General features: G+C 33.3%; 1 protein-coding gene across 3 annotated transcripts in view; it reads left to right on the plus strand.

Moving 5' to 3' along the window:
- LOC136270275 (3'-5' exoribonuclease HELZ2-like) overlaps positions 1-13,821 on the plus strand; it is a 58,579-nt gene extending 44,758 nt beyond the window's left edge. Inside the window, exons 13-29 of one of the 3 annotated variants that reach the window (XM_066067463.1) lie at positions 278-317; positions 416-495; positions 923-1,132; positions 1,259-1,295; positions 3,410-3,537; positions 4,302-4,403; positions 5,021-5,078; positions 5,181-8,763; positions 8,843-8,928; positions 9,050-9,187; positions 9,292-9,429; positions 9,614-10,215; positions 10,397-10,618; positions 10,839-10,995; positions 11,484-11,651; positions 11,991-13,574; positions 13,679-13,821. In XM_066067463.1, coding sequence (XP_065923535.1) covers positions 278-317; positions 416-495; positions 923-1,132; positions 1,259-1,295; positions 3,410-3,537; positions 4,302-4,403; positions 5,021-5,078; positions 5,181-8,763; positions 8,843-8,928; positions 9,050-9,187; positions 9,292-9,429; positions 9,614-10,215; positions 10,397-10,618; positions 10,839-10,995; positions 11,484-11,651; positions 11,991-12,121 — 5,880 coding nt within the window. In that variant the 3' untranslated portion in view covers positions 12,122-13,574; positions 13,679-13,821. Of the gene's footprint in view, positions 1-277; positions 318-390; positions 496-922; positions 1,133-1,258; positions 1,296-3,409; positions 3,538-4,301; positions 4,404-5,020; positions 5,079-5,180; positions 8,764-8,842; positions 8,929-9,049; positions 9,188-9,291; positions 9,430-9,613; positions 10,216-10,396; positions 10,619-10,838; positions 10,996-11,483; positions 11,652-11,990; positions 13,575-13,678 lie in introns of all 3 variants that reach the window. The other 2 variants (XM_066067462.1, XM_066067464.1) reach the window with 2 other exon arrangements.
- Positions 13,822-15,413: the final 1,592 nt, after the last annotated feature.

The raw sequence follows: 15,413 nt of genomic DNA on the forward strand, positions 1-15,413 counted from the left end.
AAAATATATTTTGCTTTTTATTATTTAATCAAAATAAAAAATCAAAAATTATAAAAGTGAATACTTGCACCAGCTAGGCATTTTAATCTTTGCTCTCCTTTTTTTATATTTATAAAGTTTTCTTTTCGTGGGTTACGTTCTTCCGAGATTGGTCGACTATGTTTAGGCAACATTTAACTAGAGTGTATTAATGATAATAATGAAATTGACAATAACATTTACAACCTTTTAACAAAATGTTCACAATGTTAACATAAAATGGGTTTTTTTTCATTAGAAAAATGATCCATTTTTGAGGACGAAGTGTTTCTACAGAGGTTTGACTTTTAATTCTTACTTTTTGTTCAAATTCAAATTAAAGAAATGAACAAATGATCTTATATTTCTCAGCAATACAATGCTTTTATCCCAATAGAGAAACTACTCTCATCCCAACCGATAGACCCATCATGTGTTTGGATCCCTTTTCTCTTCGATCCTGACATCATCCTTGTGGTTAGTTTTATATAATTTTTATTTGTATTTTATCAAATATATGACTGTATCAAAACACATACAAAAACGCATGCCTGCGCGCGCAAAATACCTAAAACAATAACAGCAACGAAAATTACAAAGTTTAGATTAATCATTTTGGACTCACATGAGTTGTTTTATTATTTGTAATGTACGTTGAATAATAGCATATAGTTGTATTACCATTTAGATAAAACAACAAGATGGGATATTTTTGCTAAACTTTCTTGTAAAATGAGTTTAATTTTACTACTTTATCAATCAATTTTTAGTTGCAAAATCATGTTGAATTGAAAACATTATATTCCCTTACTAGTTTTTGGTATCGAACCGCAGAAAAATAAGTAGCTGTGCTACAGTATTTACTGGTCAACATCTTGGTTTTTCTTGTCTTTCTTTTTTTTAGAAGAAAATTAAACTTTTAAGGGACATATCGACAATGATCGATGAATATTCAGACCTAGAACACATCAATGTTTGGCCATGTAGGCTAGAGATAAAGATTTCTTACGAAAATCTTTTGGGTTTCTACAGAGAACACCCTAGCAGCATCGATTTTATAAACAGAGAGCGATTCAATTATTTTATTCAAAGCGGTTGGAAGCTATTGGAAAAGGTAAAGATATACCAAATTCGATATCAAAATATTTTTAAAAAGTCATATGTTGAAATAATTGTCCTATAAACACGTTACTATTCAGCCATTCAGTAACAAATATGGAGAGTTTGTTTGCTATTTTAGAACCACACACAGTTGGTTTGCCGAATGTGTCAAAGTAGTAAGTACTAATTCTTAGATTCTTAGTCTGCATATTCATGACTTTTTAGCTCACCTGAGCTGAAAGCTCAAGTGAGCTATTCTGATCACATTTTGTCTGTTGTCCGTCTATGTGTCTGTCCGTCCGTCTGTCTGTAAACTTTTCACATTTTCAACATCTTCTCAAGAACCACTGGGCCCATTTCAACCAAACTTTGCACAAAGCATTCTTAGCCTAAGGGAATTCAAAGTTGTGAAAATTAAATACCACGCCCTTTTGCAAAGGGAGATAATTAGGAATTTATGAAAATTTTCGAGAAACTTTCAAAAATAAAACCAAAAAAAAAACCATAAAACAAGGAAAGCTGAAACTTGTGTGTAAGCATTCCCAGGTAGTGTAGATTCAAAGTTGTCAAAAGCACGTGCCCCGGGGGTAGGATGGGGCCACAATTAGGGGTCGAAGTTGAACAAAGGAATATATAGAGTTAATCTTTAAAAATCTTCTTCTCAGAAACTAATTAGCCAGGAAAGCTGAAACTTGTGTGGAAGCAACTTCAGGTAGTGTAAATCAAAGTTGTGAAAATCATGAGCCCTGGGGGTAGGATGGGACAACAAGGGGGGGGGGGGTCAAAGTTTAACATATGAATATATAGAGTAAATCTTTAAAAATCTTCTTCTCAAAAACTAATCAGCCAGGAAAGCTGAAATTTGTGTGAAAGCATCCTCAGGTAGTGTAAATTCAAAGTTGTGGAAATCATGACTCCCGGGGGTAGGGTTGGGCCACAATGAGGGGGGGGGGTCGAAGTTTTACATAGGAATATACAGAGTAAATCTTTAAAAATCTTTTTCTCAGAAACTAATCAGCCAGCAAAACTGAAACCTGTGTGAAAGCATCCTCAGGTAGTATAAATCAAAGTTCTGAAAATCATGACCCCCGGGGGTAGGGTGGGGCCACAATGGGGGGGGTCAAAGTTTAACATAGGAATATACAGAGTAAATCTTTAAAAATCTTCTTCTCAGAAACTAATCAGCCAGCAAAACTGAAACCTGTGTGAAAGCATCCTCAGGTAGTGTAAGTCAAAGTTGTGAAAATCATGACCCCCGGGGGTAGGATGGGGCCACAATGGGGGATTGAAGTTAAACATAGGAATATAAAGAGTAAATCTTTAAAAATCTTCTTCTCAGAAACTAATTAGCCAGGAAAGCTGAAACTTGTGTGGAAGCAACTTCAGGTAGTGTAAATCAAAGTTGTGAAAATCATGAGCCCTGGGGGTAGGGTGGGGTCACAATGGGGGGGGGGGGTTAAAGTTTAACATAGGAATATATAGAGTAAATCTTTAAAATCTTCTTCTCAGAAACTAATCAGCCAGATGAGTCTTTATAATTGCTAAGACTTTGGCCCCAGGACAGTTCTTTGGCCTCACAAGAATGTTCAGAGTTTGATGTAGGTTTATATCCCATATATAAGCTATTGTTAAGGATCTTTTTGAGAATTGCAATGCTCAACATGTGATATGACTATAAAATCATCTTGTAAAAAAAGGGACTAATGATTGCAGTATGTAAGAAAAATTACAAAAATAATATATATACGTAGCTAGGTAAATAAGTAAAATATAAAGGTAAATGTTATCCCAAAAAAATAATTTGTAGGAGTAAACACAGTGCCACCTTAAAGATTTGTTGGATTACCTATTTTAAACAAGTAAACAGAAATGTTTAAAGAGAGCTCGATGGGTCTGACAATTTTTATGGTCTCTTTAAAAGTGTTTGAATTTTATTATTTTATTTATTATTAGTTTTTGGCCATAAAAAACATGTCAAAATTTAATGCAGAGATTATGGTTAATTCGTTAACCACCTAGTCTCCTGAATTGTAAAATAAAAAAAATTATAATCGTGTAGTTTAAAACAACGGCCGAAGTTCACTTTATACTTATAAGTATAAATTGCATAAAAACTAATTTTAGGGAGTATCATGTTAACTGATAGCTTAGGGTGCTCCATATTGTAGATACTTTTTCACAGTTTATGACGACATGTTTTAGAGGACATAACATTCATTTTTCTTTGCGAGATTTATATATTATTTTAAAAACGGTTTAATTTGTGTTTATCCTTACTTTTTTCGTAAAGTCAGTCGCAGTTTTGATCAACTTCCAAAAACAAAGTCATTGGAACTATCAAAGCTTTGGGCTGATGCACTGGAGAAGAACGGACGCATAGAACTGGCCATCAAAAAAGCACAAGAGGCAAATGACAAAGTAAAATTCATGCTATTTCTGGCGTTTTATGGCAACCAATTTTTTATAATCAATAGTTAATGCACATGCAGGTATGCTGTGTGTTATCAAAAAAAGGTGACATATTTATTGCGTGTGTTTGTTTATTAATGTAGTTGTTCATTAAATTGGTCAAATTTAATAGAAAATGGCTTTATTAGGTAACTAATTTTACTGTGAGAATTTTGCGAAAGCATCAGTTAACCAAAAAGCATAAATTGATTTAAATTCCGATGATTAAAAAACATTTCTGTGGTCGTCATTTTTGTCAAGAAATTTTACAATTTTTATTTATTTTAACTGTTTTTTTATACAAAAAAAACTGCAACACCCAAAGGCTGCAAGATGTCAATAAAAGCTTGAAGGATTATAAAGGTTTTTTATCGTTAATTTCTTTAACAAAAATATTATTTTTAGTAATATGAGCTTCCCAGAGGACAAATATGTTTCTGATTAATTTTTGTTTATTCAAACAATTTACTCAAATTCCATTTTCGCCTATAAAACTATAACTATGCACGGGTTCAGCAATTGATACAATTCAAATCGGTGAATGCTAGTTGTATGGGAACTTGGCGCTGTGTCTAACTTTTATATTTACTTTTATATTAACCTGAGTACGAAAGAAATCACTTCCCAAAGAACCATGAAAAACTTGGCTACTCCACTGAGATTGATCCTAAAGAATAAAAATTATATCACGGTTACACGTAATGAAGCTGTCAGCACCTTTCTTTGATTTATAGGATTTGGTGGCAAGATTGAATCAAGAACTGGAAGATTCAAAAAGTGACAGTGAACCAGATGAGGAGTGGATCAGGGGTACTTTAGCAGAACACGTTACTCAGGTAGTTAAATGTTATGTTGTACAGTAAATGCACAACAAACATGGGTATATATTTGCAATTGCATTGTTCTTTCCCACTGTAAGTCCATACGGAGGAACTGCAATTATTTTTCTATAATCGCAATTGCTCTGTCTGTATACTATGACGTCATAAAGGTGTGACGTCATATACTTTTCCATGACGTTATAGATTTAACCGCTATACGATACATCATGTGTTTTTCTCCAACTCCATAAAATTGATGTATTTAATGTTAAAACATCTTATAATAACATTTTAAAGGAATTACTGTTATAACATATCATTGATTCTGTTAACAAATCTATGTGAATTAAAAAGATAAATTACAGTCTGAATGTTTATTTTTGATGCAATAGCTTAATGTCAAGGTCTAGGCTAATACAGGGTATTTGCGAGTGGTAAAATGCAAATATAAGTAATAAACAACGATTATGTATTGAACATGGCATTATGAATAGCAACTGCTCTGCTGGCATATTTTCCATGATGCGCGCCAACAGAGCAATTGCTATTCATAACGCCATGTTCACTCAATAACGTTGTTTATTTCTTAAATGTGAACTTATTCAATGCAGATATTTAAATTCTTCTTGTAGTCACTAGAACAGGCCAAAGAAACGGAAAAATTGCCAAAAAAGAAAAGGAGAAGTAGACGTTAGTCATCTCTTTATCACATTGGACTATTGTAATTAGATGTTATTATAGTAAACTTTTTTTGTATAAAATTTGATAATCTCTTGATTTGTTTGAACTTAGCAAAATGGAAACATAATGACGAACATCTTGATCAATCCACCACTGTTCATTCTGTAATTGCTGATGTCACCAGTCACATTACAAATTGGAAAGATGTTACTGAATTTGATTTACCCGTTTATAAACCAAGAAGAAAAAAACGAAAGCAATGTCAATTAAAAGGTCAACAGCAGAAACAAGATCAACCTCTCTTACGGTCAAAGGTTGTTAGATCGATCAACAAAAGAGCACCAAGTACTGAAGATAAATTCGACCAACTACCATCTGAATTACCAGCGGGATACAGTTCTGGTGATGAGTCTTCTTCTGGCGATGATATTTTTTCAATGGACAAAGATGAGCAAAATCTTTTCGAACCACTGGATGGCAAAACATTTTACGAAGATTCCTGCAAAGTTTACAACACACAGGAGCAATCACAAAATATCGACGATTGCCTGTTGACAAACGGTCTAGATTTATCCGACGAGTGTGTATCGGGAATGACATTCAAAGCTAAGAGTATATACGACGAAATGCGTAGTCCAGATGAATGCATGGATCTGTGTAAAAAATGTCCTGAAAGATACAGACTGTGTAGAATCGAAATTTTCAATTCACATAAAGCAGTTTGTCGAACTGTAAATGATAACATTGAAATTGAAATTTCAGGAAGATCGAAATGCGGAAAGGTTTTTAATCAAGACGAAGTTGTAATTGAAATATTTGAATATAGAGAACAGTTACACAAGACACAACGTCAATCTGCTGGAGATAATAAGGTTTACGGAAAAGTCATTGGCCAAATCAAAACAAATGAAAATCGGCCTAAACATCCCGTTCTGGTTTGCACTCTCGATCATTTTTGTATGTATCACATGAAGCCATTATGCAAAACTGTTCCAAAAATACATATCCTGAGCAAAAAACGCGATAAAGAGTCTCAAGTTGAATTATATGAATATACAAAACAAACAAAAAAACTTACTTTTGATCGATTGAAAACAATAGACCAATCAAAACGTGGGGAGTACTTATTTCTCGTGTGTCTTATCTCATGGAATGGGATGTATCCTCTCGGAGCAGTAATTGGTGTCTTTGATGGAAAGAGTGATATTCAAACGTCCATCAGGCTTGTTTGTCTTCGGAATAACGTGTCTGCATTGTATAAAGAAAACACAGTCCGGGAAACAGAAAAAATATTATCATCGCAAATGTCAGACCAAAATGATGAACAAAATAGAGAAGATTATTCAGATAGTTTAAATGTGTTTACTATTGATGGAAATGACACAAAAGATTTAGATGATGCAATTAGCGTGCAGATACTTTCAGAAAACGAATTTGAAGTAGGTGTTCATATATCCGACGTCGGTAGTTATATCAAGAAGGATGACCCTATCGATGTGGAAGCGAAAGAGAGGTCAACAACATATTATCCAGGTGAAGGCTGTCCACCATACCACATGCTTCCTGAGCCCATAGGAACGGATATGTGTAGTCTACTTCCTGGTCAAAAACGAAAGGCTTTGTCAATTTTTTATAGAATTGACATTCTTGGAAAAATTTTGGATTACAAAATAAGACCTACTCTCATCAAGTCCCGAACGCGCCTCACCTATCGCAAAGCCCAAGAAATATTATCATCAGAGGATGAAAACATCGATCTAAGAAAAGAACTATGTTATCTACGAGATATTTCTAGAATATTTCGATCAGAGCGCCTGGGAAACAAAGTTTTTTCGTTTCCGTTTGAACCACTCAGTGCCAGCAGCGAATCATATTTTCAGTCTCTTGATGCACATCATATAATCGAAGAACTTATGATCCTTGTAAACAAAACTGTTGGACAAGACTTAATTAAGACGTTTCCGGATTGCGTTCCACTTCGCGTTCAGCCTGCGCCATCTGCATGCAAAATTCGGGAATGGTTACAACAATATCCTGTTATTGGCCATTTTGTTCTTTCCCTTCAGCAACAAAATCTACCAACAGATGACACTTTGGCATTGGAAAATGTTCTTGCCGGTCAAAATTCTAAGATGCTACCAATTCAAAAATACGTATGGAAGAAAATCGAAACAGATTTCAAAACAGAAGAATATGAAAATGTTGAAAGATGGATTGGTACCGATCAGTATCATCCACAGCAAGCAATGGCTTATGACTCTTGGATATCATTTCAAGAAACGTCATCATATCAATGTTCAGGAGCGTCCCATGACAAAACCCACTATTCTTTGGGTATTTATCCGTACCTCCATTTTACATCTCCAATTCGGCGTTATGCTGATTTGATAGTTAACAGGCTTGTTCATGCCATGATTGATGATGAGAAATCGCCGTACACTAAGAAAGAGATGGAAATGATTTGTAGAAAAATCAATAGTCAATCTCGAGGATTTAAAAAACAATGTCGTCTTCTGCATTTAGCACGAAAACTTCAAAACCAACCGATAATGTTTCACAGCCTTTTGAATTCAACAACAGACAATGCTATGTCTTTGTGCTTTCCAGGATTAAAAGAGTTGTCAAAATCCTCTGGTCAAATTCAATTCAGTTCTCTGAAGTTGAAGTCAAAACCGTATTTCGAAGAGAGCAAGAATACAGATGTGTTGTTCACCTTATCTTGGATACAACGTTTATATTCTCCCTACGCATATGCATCTTTTCCAGGTGGCACAATCTCTAGACGAGAACCAGTAAAATTAGATCCTCACCAAAGAGTCATTTTCCTTTCTCTCGAAAAGTGGAAAAAATTATTGGATTATTTGGTCAATAGAAACATCAAATTTTTAGATATAGATATATTTGAGAAAGAAACTCTCGCCAAATGTCGCGAATGTGTAGGAACACACACTGATGTAACATCTGAATCAAAAAATGGTATCATAAAAAAATTACAATCAGAGTTTAGTTTGACATTTAGTAAAGGTCAAATAATTGCAGTACAGATAGGGTGTGAAAAGAAAGGAGGGTTACCAGTACCAGAAATTCAAATGTTAGAATTAACGAACAACGTCAAATGTTGTATTCAACACATGTCAGACCCTGTGAGATGTTTTGCTGTATATTCAAATGTACATGCAGGCAACAGGAGAATGGCATCGTCAGAATATATTCAAAGATGGTTAAAGATATTCCGCATGGAATCCGCGACTAATGCCGCAAAATCAACGTCAATTATTATCAATGATTTGCGAGTAAATTTTCAAAAGGGAGAGAGATATGATGGCAGTTTCGTACTGCTAAAAACATTCTGCATGGAAAGAGACATATACATAGAGTATGCTTGGAATGATGAAAAAAAAGATGACAAAGAAAGAATTATTTCATTTCAAACAGATTTTTTATGCATTCGTTGTGACATGGTCAAAGAAGTTCCATCAAAATCCAAAGCTGGATGTCCCCCAAACGAACGATGGATATGGATTGGTCATGGTGAAACGAAATGTTTTCAGATTGGAAAAGAAAATGAAAATATCAAAGTTCATTTTAATTTGCACAAAGATGCTTGTACGCCCACAGATTCAATGATCGATCAGTCTGCCAGAGACAAATTGACTTGTACTGTTGAAATACTTCCAATGGCAGATGCTGACAAGTATGTTCCTTTAACTTTGAATTTTGATTCAAAAACTTATTTGTTTAATAGTTGTATGAATAATCAAATTTCTTTTTAGACACATAGAAAAGGCTCTTGCTGGATTGGATAAGGCTACACCACTTGCAAGGTCGATAGCCCTTAAAGAAAAACGTCCCAGCCTTGGTACTGTCATTAAAATTATCACTATTTATGATTTATTCATTTAAAATGACTTATTAGGAGCATTAATTGTAAAATGGTTATTCCAAACGTACTAACTTTAAAAATCTAATGTCGCCTTCAGACGAAACCCACTGCAGATTAGGTCGAAAAATAGGCTATGATGTTAAGAGTAAAGATATGCAACCCAACAACGAAAAACAATCAGAAGCTATCAAGAAGGCCCTTACGTCTAGATTTTCACTCATCCAAGGTCCGCCAGGTTAGTAGAGCTAAAATGATCACTGAAACGTCCAATGGTTTGTTTTTAAAAATTATTTTAATTTTATCAATAAAAGTAAATTGTGACTGTACTTAATTTGACAGGAACAGGGAAGACTCTTACTGGCATTAAGCTTATAATACTGTTTAACCAAATCAATCTCAAGCACCGAGAGGAAGGCGGTGACCACAAACTAGTCGTGTACTGTGGGCCCTCGAACAAATCGGTTGATCTGGTAGCAAGTACGTTTCTTGGGACCTATTTACACGATATTTTACGAAAAAATAAAAGATTGGTTTCAGTTCAATTTATTCTTAAAACAGTTTGACAATGTAACGTCAAAACTATTTCTAGTGATCGTTTACTAAATTTAACTGAAAAGAAAGTTAAACAGCTAGTAGTTCAAGTTTTTAATTTTCATTTTAGAATGGATGAAAACACAAATTCCCAATATTTGTCCAAAAATAGTAAGAATGTATGGGAACTCAATGGAAAATATGATATACCCTATACCAAACCGAGAATATATCAATCAGCGTTCTTGTAAAGACAATCGACCTGATTCGGACTTAAATGAGATATCCCTTCATACCTTAATACGAAAGAAAGGAAAGCCATATGCTGAGAAGCTAGCAATGTATGAAAAGCAATTTAAAAATTCACCTGATGACATTGCAACGGAAGATATACTTAAGTACAAGAAGGCTATAAGTATGGCAACACAGGAGGAACTTACACAGTACGACGTCATCTTTTGTACAACTGCTGCTGCATTAAGTCCAAAATTTTTAAGAGCCACGGATGGAAAAATATTTCAACTGATCATTGACGAGGCAGGAATGTGTACTGAACCAGAAACTCTAGCACCAATCATCGCCACGAAAGCTGACCAAGTTGTCCTGATCGGTGATCACAAACAGCTTCAACCAATCATTCTTTGTCCAGAAGCATCGGATCTTGGTCTTTCGAAATCGCTCTTTGAGCGATATGCTGACAGTGCCGTATTTTTAGACACGCAGTACAGAATGGTTAGTAGTTTTTTAATATTACCAGGTTTTACCGTTTGAATTTTAGCTCTTTTATGTCTTTGGTTGGTTGTTTTATACCTACCAAATACCATTAACGTTTACTACGTTCATTTTGAGAATGTTTGTCTGATTTTTAATTATCACGGGCAGATATTTTAAAACACATTTCTTTATGTAAAAGAACCCGAAGATTTGCGAGTTTCCATCTACACAGTTTTACAAAGGACAGCTTAAAACTGGTCCAGTCGGGAAGTGGACGGTGAAAAAACCGTTGCAAGTTTGGCAAAGACCCGATGTTCCTCTCCTGTTCTGCCATATAGAGGGAGAAGAGGAATGTCTGTCAGTCACCACAGAGGAAGGAAATCAACAATCACGGAGCAACCGTGCAGAAGTTGATCATGTAGTACGCATTATTAGACACTTATTGCCCTTTAATACCTTTTACTTTTGTTATTGCTGGAGACTATGGGGGATTATACTTTTCTTAGACTTAATTAATGGAATCAAACTGTAATACAATAAACAGTTCTAACAACCGCCTTGTCACGTAAAAAAATAAAAAATAAAACTTACAAAATAAAACAATTAATCAACTTAATAATAGTATATTTATTTTCATCAAGGTGAAAGTGTACGAGTACTTGATGTCTCACGAAAAAATGGATAGGCACCATGTTAAAGTCATGTCTCAGTATAACGCCCAGTGTTTTGCAATAAGAGATGCTCTGAAGAAGAAAAATTTCATCAACTCCAATGTCACTACAGCGGTGTCCAGTCAAGGTAAATTACCTATGCGTTATGAATTCTAGTACTGTAGACAATAGGTCTCCTACAATATATATTTTCGTCTTCTGGAAAAAGTAAATGATTATGATTATGACATGATTATGTCTACGGAGAGCATTTGTTCTATACACTGGGCATTCTGTCTACTGCAATAGTCATTCCTCTCCAACAGCAGGTTTGTTCTGTAATATATTTGCTGTCTATATTAGCCATTTGTTTTATTTTACAATAGATTTTGGTCTCTAACAAAACAGGTATTGTCTGAAATAGTTATTTTGTTACACAATCAATTTTGTCGTGGTGAAAAAAATATATACTGTTATCCTACAACCTGAATTATTCACATTGAATAGGAGTCCTGATTAAATATTTAGTAACTTTTTTATTCATTCAGTCTGTAAAAGATTTTTTTTAATTGTCTGATTGTTGTTTTCTATAAAAAATTCCGTTTTGAAAACTTTAACAGCTGTTTTTATTCGAAGGTGGAGAGTGGGACTACGTTATCTTTAGCGCTGTAAGATCACTTCCGAAGTTTAGGATCGAACCAAACCGCAACAAAGGCTGGTGCAAGAAAAATCTAGGATTTATTACAGACGCACATCAGATCAATGTTGTTTTGACTCGCGCGAGGAAGGGAATAATTATCATTGGTAAAAAGAAACTGGAGACATCTTTAGAAGATATTTCTTTTCTATGATTAATAGTTTATCATGCAATCCTCTTGTAATTCCTTTGCTGAAAATTGTGAAATGTCTGGTATATTTTTTAAAATGTTTTATTTTACAATAGATTTTGGTCTCTAACAAAACTGGTTTTGTCTGAAATCGTTATTCTGTAACAAAACATTTGTGTCGTAGTAAAAAAAATATATACTATGGTATGAATTGATATTAATACATGTATTATATTTTGATGTATATTTTTATTACTCTCAAGTTTTTTTTCATCCTATGACTAAAATTCAAAAATAGAAATCATTTTTTTTTCAGGAAACAAAAACTTACTACAATGCGACGAAACTTGGGAAGCACTCATAAAACACTACACCAGACTGGATTGTGTGGTTAACGCCGAGGATCAAGACCTCACCCCACTAGAGCGACCAGGGAAAAGATACTGAAAGAACAATGCTAGCCTATAGATACTGTTTCATATACACTGTACTTACAAAACAGGATAAAACGAGAAATTGCCTGAAGAAATGATTCATTAGCTATTGCCTTCCTGTTTAAATTGTGTTACGTTAAAAAAAAGTTGACCCTACAGAATTAGTACTCTAGATTTATAAAATATGTAAATATTGACAAATTCCTTAGAATAAGTTTTACTAGAACACATTATATAACGAAACTTGTATTTTCATAGATTTTTACAATTTTAATGTACACATCCATTTATTGCGTTGATATAAGGAATAAGGATCATTACTTGAGTATTATGAGGTGATAATTAGGGTCGGGGCGTAATCAAATCCAATAAAGCCCGAAGGGCTTTATGATAGATTTGATCACGCCACGACCGAAATTATCACCTCATAATATTCAAAGAATGATTCCTTATTACTTATATTTATATAATTTTCAGCCATCGTACGATTAAATATTTAAATATAAATAAGCAAACCCCGCTGGCGCCTCAATTTGGCGTCATTTGTATTATGGGTTTTATAGTACAAAATCGATACGTAGTGTTATCACGGGCAAAGACCCTGGAAAATGTAAATATACTTGTGAATATACTTGTGTATGTGATAAGTTGTTTGTTTGATTGTTTTAAATATTGATCACGTTTGTTTTAGTTCTTTTACCGTTTGTTATAGCTACTGTAAAACTGGCACTTGCACCATTCTCTAAATGGACATATTTTAGAATGAGTAAAATATCTATTTTTTTAGATATCTAACTCTATACGTATTTGTTTCTATAATAATAGAAAAATGTTACTGTGGTTTCATCAATATCCGTTGAATACCAATTTTCGTGGATTTCGTTATTAAGTTGTTCCACAAAATTAAGTGTTGATTGAAGACCAATTTCTATTAACATTTTGTATTGATAGGGTCATTGGCCACGAATTCACGTATCCTTGAAACTGTGATTTTCATTTTATCCACGACAATTGATACCCTTGAATATTAATGAAACCACAGTATTACATGTTTATTTCTTGAATCATTGATGCACGTCATGTTTGGATTTTAAAACATGTCTTATCTTAATTATATCACCTTTATATCAATGTTACATATGTGATATGTTGCAATTTTTACCAGAAATGTTAATGATTTCATAGCAATACCATCATGATGATATTTTTATGTAACTGTTCATTGACTTATCATACGAAGTGGTTATCCTTTTATCATTGTTTAAGTTTGTTAATCATAATTCATCGGCATATATATTAGCAATATCTTTGTTGATTTTTGTACTTAAATTAATGTTAGTACTCTAGTAGTCATGAATGTTTCGTAATCTAAAAAATGGATGCTTTCAAACTAATGATGTTTTTTACTAGAGCAAGAAAGGGGATAATCATCATCGGTAAGATAAAAAGGAGACATTCATTTTAAAGTAAATACCATATATTATAATTTGTAAATTGTTAAAACGTCATTTTTTTTTTTAAAAAACTTCTTATTAAAAATTCTAAAAGACACGTAAATTTACTTCTTCAGAAAACGAAGCTATCTACAATGCGAAAAACCTTTGGAAGCACTCAAAGAGAAATACACCAGACTGGGCTATATGATTGTCGCCGACACTCAAAACCTCACCCCACCCAAGCCAGCCTCTTTGGTATTGGTTCACTGACAAAACAGAACAAAACTGAGCAAGTGGTTTATTGGCTATTTCTTTCTGGTGTTTACTGTTTATCGTTTTAAAAATATTTCATATGTACAATATGTATTACAAGTAATCTTTTATGAACAAGTTGATCATATATCTAAACAAGTATTTTTTTGTTAAACTTGTTTTGTTAATTTTTTACAATTATGATAAATACATCCATTTATTGCTGTGATACTTTTTGACTGTGATGAATTTTATGTTTAAACTGTTTGAAATTAAAGTATTTTTACAAGTTGGTAACGTGGTTTTTTTTCAGCTATGTGAATAGCAATCACTGTAGTCAGTATCAGTTTATGATTGTAATAGTTTATACACCAAACTTATATAACTAGACGATATTTTTTCTATATGCAAAAAAAAAAAAAAAAAAATATTCGTACCCTGATAATTCGCTGCATCTAAGTCTTGATTTGATTAGTTTGGATTGGCAGTTCAATGGTCCCTATTTCCTATAGACATAATATCTCGTGTTATACCGGTAAGTCTTCATCGGATTAGAAGTTTAAAAGAAGAATTTAAATGCTCTCCTATTCCTTCATACAATTCACGCTAAATTTGGTTATTTTTCGATTAGTGTATGTAGTTTAATAAGTTCCTTTCTCCCATTAATCGTTACACACCAAATTCATTTTATTTGATTTGTAGTTTCAATGAAAATTTTAAGTGTTTCCTTACCCACAGATGTTTTGTTTTTTTTATAATTTATTTACAAACTATGCATGTACAATCATAACATAAAAAGATGAATGAAATTGGAAACTCAAGTAACTAATATTTTTGAGATGATCCGCCAACTATCCTTGGCCTCATTGTCTTTTCGTATGTTCAATGAATGGGAAGAGTATATCTTAACATATCTAAAACATTTGATGTATTCAAACAGTGATTTTGTAGAGGGTAAAATATACTGACATCTGTTAATATAATTAAATCTTTTTGCTAACAATATCAATAGATTAAGTGCTCTAGATAAACAGGATTGGCATGGTTACATCCAAAGATTACTGTTTGTTCATTAAAACATACATCAATATTGCACAAGTTCTTAGTTTTTCCTGTATTGTAATCCAAATGTTTCGTGCATGCAGACAACCATAAAAAAGATGACTTATTGACTCCTTAGTTTCATGGCAAAATGAACACATTTCAGTATCTAATATTTTAAATGTAAATAAACCAGAGTTAGTGCACAGAATTCTATGTAAAATTTGGAATCGGAAACTTATCAATTTTGTGTTCATTGTGACATTATGAGGAATCGTAAAATATTGTTCCCTTTCGTTTTCTACAATTTCTATAGACTTATAATCTATAGGCTTATATAGATTATGCACGGCCAGTATCGAACTGTAGGCCTAATGAGGATTCGTATCACAGCCATTTCGAAACTTTACTGATTTTTCCGCTTCGGAATTAAGCCTTACCAGCTCCTGATATGAACTATTCCAAAAACTTGATCTTGTCTTAGAGATAAAGACTCAGTATTTGAAGCAACCTCTGTTACACACCAATAGGTACATTAATCATAAACGTCTAAATAATGTAGACATCTTTTAAAAT

This window comes from Magallana gigas, chromosome 7, assembly GCF_963853765.1.
Source record: "Magallana gigas chromosome 7, xbMagGiga1.1, whole genome shotgun sequence".
NCBI lineage: Eukaryota > Metazoa > Mollusca > Bivalvia > Ostreida > Ostreidae > Magallana > Magallana gigas.